The sequence below is a fragment of the Rosa chinensis genome, chromosome 1 (genome assembly GCF_002994745.2).
Source record: "Rosa chinensis cultivar Old Blush chromosome 1, RchiOBHm-V2, whole genome shotgun sequence".
Lineage (NCBI taxonomy): Eukaryota > Viridiplantae > Streptophyta > Magnoliopsida > Rosales > Rosaceae > Rosa > Rosa chinensis.
The window spans coordinates 57717619-57722934 of NC_037088.1; the positions used below are offsets into that span (position 1 = coordinate 57717619).

Genomic DNA, 5316 nt, shown 5'->3' on the forward strand with positions numbered 1-5316 from the left:
ATTGAGGGGGTATATGGGGATGGAGATTAAAATATCATCCCCGCCCCATACCCGATTTCAAAATTCGAATACTGGGGATCCCCATCTCCGTTACTCGATTTCTCCCAAATTTCTCCCTGTTATGGTCGAATACCCAATGGGGATTTTTGCCATCCCGAAAGTCTTCATGATTAATTTTACGTACCAGTCTTTCTGTTCTTGCTGTATGAGGAACATGAGGTGGAATCCTCAAGAATGTTAACATAACCCTTTGACCTTTGTGACATCATGGATTAAACTAATCTAACAACAAAGTCTTAAGATAGTAAGATAAGCTTGGACTGTCATAGGCCTTTGGACTTCTATGGGCTTGAGGAAACTTGGTGCTTACGCCCATAGTAGTCCAATATGCTACTTACCACTCTTCTCCTGCTTCATCTTCTTCTTTCCACCGACTCTCCCGACGTCACCCACTTTCTTTCCTAGAACTTTCTCCTTGAGTAGCTTAATCTTTTACCATTATTATACGTTATAAAAGCGTGTTAATATGGTCAATAAACACCCACATTTTAGAAGTGGTTTCGCTCTTGGCTTCATTACTTGAAGAACGGAATCAACTTTCGTGATCAGAAGCGATCAACCGTACTTGGTATTTTCTTGCTCTTTTAGTCCATTCAGAGGGTAACATTGGCTAACAGCTTATGAGTTATGGTCCTATCATTTCCTACTGGTACTAAATACTTGATCTTCTCTTTGGTTGGTTTCAGTTGTTAATCATACAAGTTCTTGGCGGCCGATACCATGAGTGGTGGGCTTCGTTCAAGCGTGAAGTCTTACCTTAATGCAAAACGCCTGGCTTTGTCTGGGGAAATAGATACGGTGCATGAGATAGATGAATCCATCACTAGCAATTTCACTGCACTCCAAGCTGCGGCCGATTCCGTGGATAAGAAGAAATCACAAGCGAATAACGTTGCTTCAACTTCATATGGGCTGATCGGTATCAGTGATGGTAATGCTTGCCAATGCTGAGCTCTTCTTCAAAGGTACATAAATTAAAGTGCATGTTCTTATGCATTTCATATGTCTGTTGTAATGTCCCAGCCGTACGCGATTGTATGGGAGGAAAGCCAAAACCCAACTATGATTCTGATGTTTGCATTCATGGACAATGAGAATGAAAAGAAGATCTTTTTTACGGAACTTGTCAGTTTTGCACTTCGGTGTCTTTGTCTTGAACTGCACAGCTTTATCTTTTGATCTTCTCCGATCCCCCACTTATATTGTTTAAGTGGATGTGTAGAACATAGATTCATATGGAACTACGATCAGATCTGAGAGTCCCCCTCAAGATGGTACTTTACTCTCTTATGTTAAAATTCATAATATTAAATATTGCAGTCTCCTTCCTTTGCTATATATCCAGAATGTTTGACCTTTTTGAATTGCAATCTTTTTAAATATGTATAATCAATTTAAACAGTCTTGCATCTGATATTGCAAAATTTTCTTCTTTGTACTCCTTTTGTAATATATTTGAATGTTTAATAGCTAATTCCATTTTAGGCATTGCTAATTACAAGTTATAGTAGTGTTCGATCACCTGGTAAGTTACATGGCATATTGTTACATTTCTAGCATTGAACAATTCTAATAGTAAAGTTGTCATCTGTCACAGTACCTCCAACTCCGCCGAAAGATGGTGAGGTTTTGCTAAAAAGATTTCTCTTTAATGAACTGAAAACAGCTACCTGGAACTTTCATCGTTATAATAAGCTCGGTGAAGGTGGTTTTGGTTCTGTTTTCAAGGGGTGGGTTGATGACAGTTCATCAACAGCTGCCAAGCCCGGTACTGGCATGTTAATTGCTGTGAAGAGGATTAACCAAGAAGGTTTACAGGGTCACAAGGAATGGTTGGTCAGTTTCACTCGGACTTCACTTGCTTACATACACTTTTTCTATGATTAATTTGGTGATTCGTTTTGGTATCCTGAACCTAGCTTTAATTTAAATTAGTTGAGTATGGCATACATATGAGAATCCAATATACACATTTCAATTCCTGAAAGAGGAGATTAAAATGGGTAATTACCAGCTGTCATAGAGCCAGAGAGGGCATTGTTCAGTTTCATGGAACAGTCTTAACGGATCTGCTTCTTAATATGTTTTACAGATTAATGATGTTTCATGTAATATTTTGACAGACATTTATTAACTTTGTACTGCCTCTTGAACTATAGACAGAAATTTACTACCTAGGAAAGCTGCGTCATCCAAATCTTGTGACATTGTATGATCGCCGGCTTCTGGTGTATGAATTCATGGCTCGTGGTAGCTTGGATAGTCATCTATATGGAAGTGGGTTATGAACTATATCCTTGAGCCATTTGACCTTTTAAATGAAGCAATACCATTAATATAGACATCAAATACATGTGACATAATTTGGGGACTTAAATGTTGTTGTAACGGGGGCTTCTTACATTCAACCACTTTCGTGGATCCTGCGTATGAAGATTGCCCTTGGTGCTGCTAAGGTTCTAGCCTTTCTTCACAGTACTGAGGAAAAAGTGATCCATCAGGACTTCAAAAGCTCTAATATCCTACTGGATTCAGTAAGTGAACATTTCATTTGTGAATCCTATGGCTTCTACAGCACAAAAGTTAGCTCACACTATAATTTTCATTCAAAATGACAGGACTACAATGCCAAACTCTCTGATTTTGGTTTTGCTAAGGATGGACCAATAGGTGATAGAAGCCATGTCTCAACAAGGGTGATGGGGACATATGGGTATGCAGCTCCCGAGTATATTGCTACAGGTGTATTAACCTTACAGGATTTGTATTTTATTTTTCCACATAGAGAAAAGCAACAGATCAGTTTCAAAGGGAGATAATGTCTTTATTGAATGCCACTTTTCATCTATTTCTAGCAGAATATTTTTCTTTTATCATATCCTTCATCTGTATTATTTGGTTTAGTCCAATGTGACCACTTGATACAACAAGCTAAAACTTCTCTAGTGTCTTAAACCTGATATTAGCCCCTTCTGCATTCCCCCGATGAATGACCAGCTTTTGAAATTAGTTTACGAGTTTGTTGCACTTTTCCTTTTGGATACGCTATAGAGTATAGACATAAGACAACATATTCAAGTAAGCCATCTTTCAATCTTTTGAACCAACTCTCTGGACCTGTAAAGTATCCAACTATCTGTTCAACCATGCAAACTGCTATTGCCTTTGTTTACCATAAAGTAAATCATATTATTGTGCTCCCTTCTGATAATTCTTTCATTTTCATTTTTCTGTATGTTGAAGGTCATTTAACCGGAAAGAATGATGTGCATGGTTTTAGAGTTGTTATGCTCGAATTGTTGTCTGGAAGACAAGTTCTGGACAGGAGCCTGCCAACCAAGGAAAAGAATCAAGTTGAATGGGCAAAACCATACCTTACCAGCAAACACAGAGTTCTCAAAATTTTTGTTGCTCGTATTAAAGGCCAGTATTATGTGTCTGCAGCTCATAAACCAGCTAACCTTGCAAATCAATGCTTATTAATAGACCACAAGTTAAGGCCAAACATGAATGAGGTAGTAAATTAAAGCATTGGAGAGCTTCAGGAATCCGGTGACATTGAGGATTCCAGAATCTCTCAAAATGAGCTCTGCCAAACTCCTCATGCCATTTCAAGCGGTGCCAAATCAAGCAAGCACTGGAGAAGTTGGATCAGCTTCAGGCCATCTACTGCCTGCAGCTACATAAGATAGTCATGCATGCGTTTACATCAGATGCATTGATTCAAAGGGAAATGGGGAATCAGGAGCAAAAGAAATTACAGATGTCGATGGCTTATTTATATTAAAAATTGTATCTTGTATATGTACTGGGCAGTTGATTAGCTTTCATCTTTTGCTTTGTGAATTTCACAATTAGTTTCCCTGAAGCGCTTTCTTTTGTCCTTGAAGATGAGTTTCAGTTTGGCTCTCAGGAACGATTGACTTGTTTCTTTAGCATTCTGTAACATCAGAACAAACAAGATATGGAATTCCAGCCAATATGATTATTCGAACAATACCTATTGTATTTGGCTGCTTCAGTGAGTTATTAGTTAACCTCTTTCACTCTTTAGCCAATTGGCTCAAACATTCCTATATGAAATACAGTTTTGGGACTTCATTGTGTTGGAACAGGGGGTTCTTGCTTTTTGTTACTTTCATTATAACTCCGTATGAACATTTCCCTTGTGCAGCTGAGGCCTTAGCATTTCTTCACAGTGATGACACAAAATGTGTTGTATGGGGATTCAGTCCTTCCAAGATCCTTCTTGATTCAGTATCTGAAGTACCAAATATCACAATTTTTTTTGCTTCTAAAGGATTTCTTATAAACTTTCTTATATGCCTATTTTCATAGTGAAAAAGGTAACTTATTATGCCTGTTAGCATGAAAATAGGCATATAAGAAAGAAGTTCTTATAGACTTTCTTTCATGCCTATTTTCATGGTGAAAAAAGTATAAGAAAGGAGTTCTTACAGACTTTCTTATAGACGCAGAGAGGAAAGGCTTGGCAAAATATTAGACATTTCCTCTCTGTGTCTATATCATATCATCTTCACCAGTAATGCATGTAACCTAATGGCAATCAAACACTTTTTTTTTTTTTTTGGCTAATTGAAAATCGTAATATTTTCAGACAATAATTATTTAACTTTGTGGAGCCTCTTGATTTGTAGGCAGAAGTTAACTGCTGTTGTCAGCTGGCTCACCCAAATCTTGTAAAACTAATTGGTTACTGCCTGGAGGGAGAGGACGATCGCCTTCTGGTCTACGAATTTATGCCTAGATGGAGCTTGGACAAACATCTATTTAGCTGCTACTCTGGTGAGTTATGAACTTCCTTCACTCAGTTAGCTTTGAACTTTTAAATGAAGCAATACCATTAATAAGAAGCTCCAATATTTCGAATTGTTTTAGGAAAATAGATTTGAGAGAGAATTTGTTGAGAGAATTGTCATCATATTATTGAGAATAGGAGCCCTATATATAGGGATTACAAAGTACTAGTTCTAATGTTACAAGGAATACCAATCCGTGTAGGATTGGAAAATCTAGAACATTCTCTCCTATTCCTACTCCTAGTTTGATAAGGCACACTAAACTTGATTTTCCTTCAACACTCCCCCTTGTGCCGCTCAAACTTGGTGGTGACGCTTCATCCGTTGCCTCGTTAAAAACCTTGCTCGAGTGAAAAAAAAAACCCTGTGGGACAAAAACACGCTCGAGGAGGAGAAAAATAGTACAACACGTCTTCTACTCTTCGAAATCAAACAT

At 37.8% G+C, this 5316-nt stretch overlaps 1 protein-coding gene across 5 annotated transcripts; it reads left to right on the plus strand.

Moving 5' to 3' along the window:
* Positions 1–506: 506 nt before the first annotated feature.
* On the plus strand, positions 507–4155 carry LOC112170613 (receptor-like cytoplasmic kinase 176). 5 transcript variants are annotated; one of them, XM_040514779.1, is made up of 6 exons: positions 507–628; positions 747–1025; positions 1283–1334; positions 1658–2594; positions 2679–2802; positions 3304–4155. In XM_040514779.1, exons 4-6 carry the CDS (start codon positions 2490–2492, stop codon positions 3585–3587), a joined length of 513 nt encoding a protein of 170 aa, XP_040370713.1. In that variant the 5' UTR covers positions 507–628; positions 747–1025; positions 1283–1334; positions 1658–2489; the 3' UTR covers positions 3588–4155. The 5 variants fall into 5 exon arrangements, with proteins under 5 accessions (XP_040370713.1, XP_040370714.1, XP_040370712.1 ...); XM_040514780.1 differs by lacking the exon at positions 1283–1334; XM_040514778.1 differs by having other exon boundaries at positions 747–991; positions 1084–2594.
* The last annotated feature ends 1161 nt before the right edge of the window (positions 4156–5316 follow it).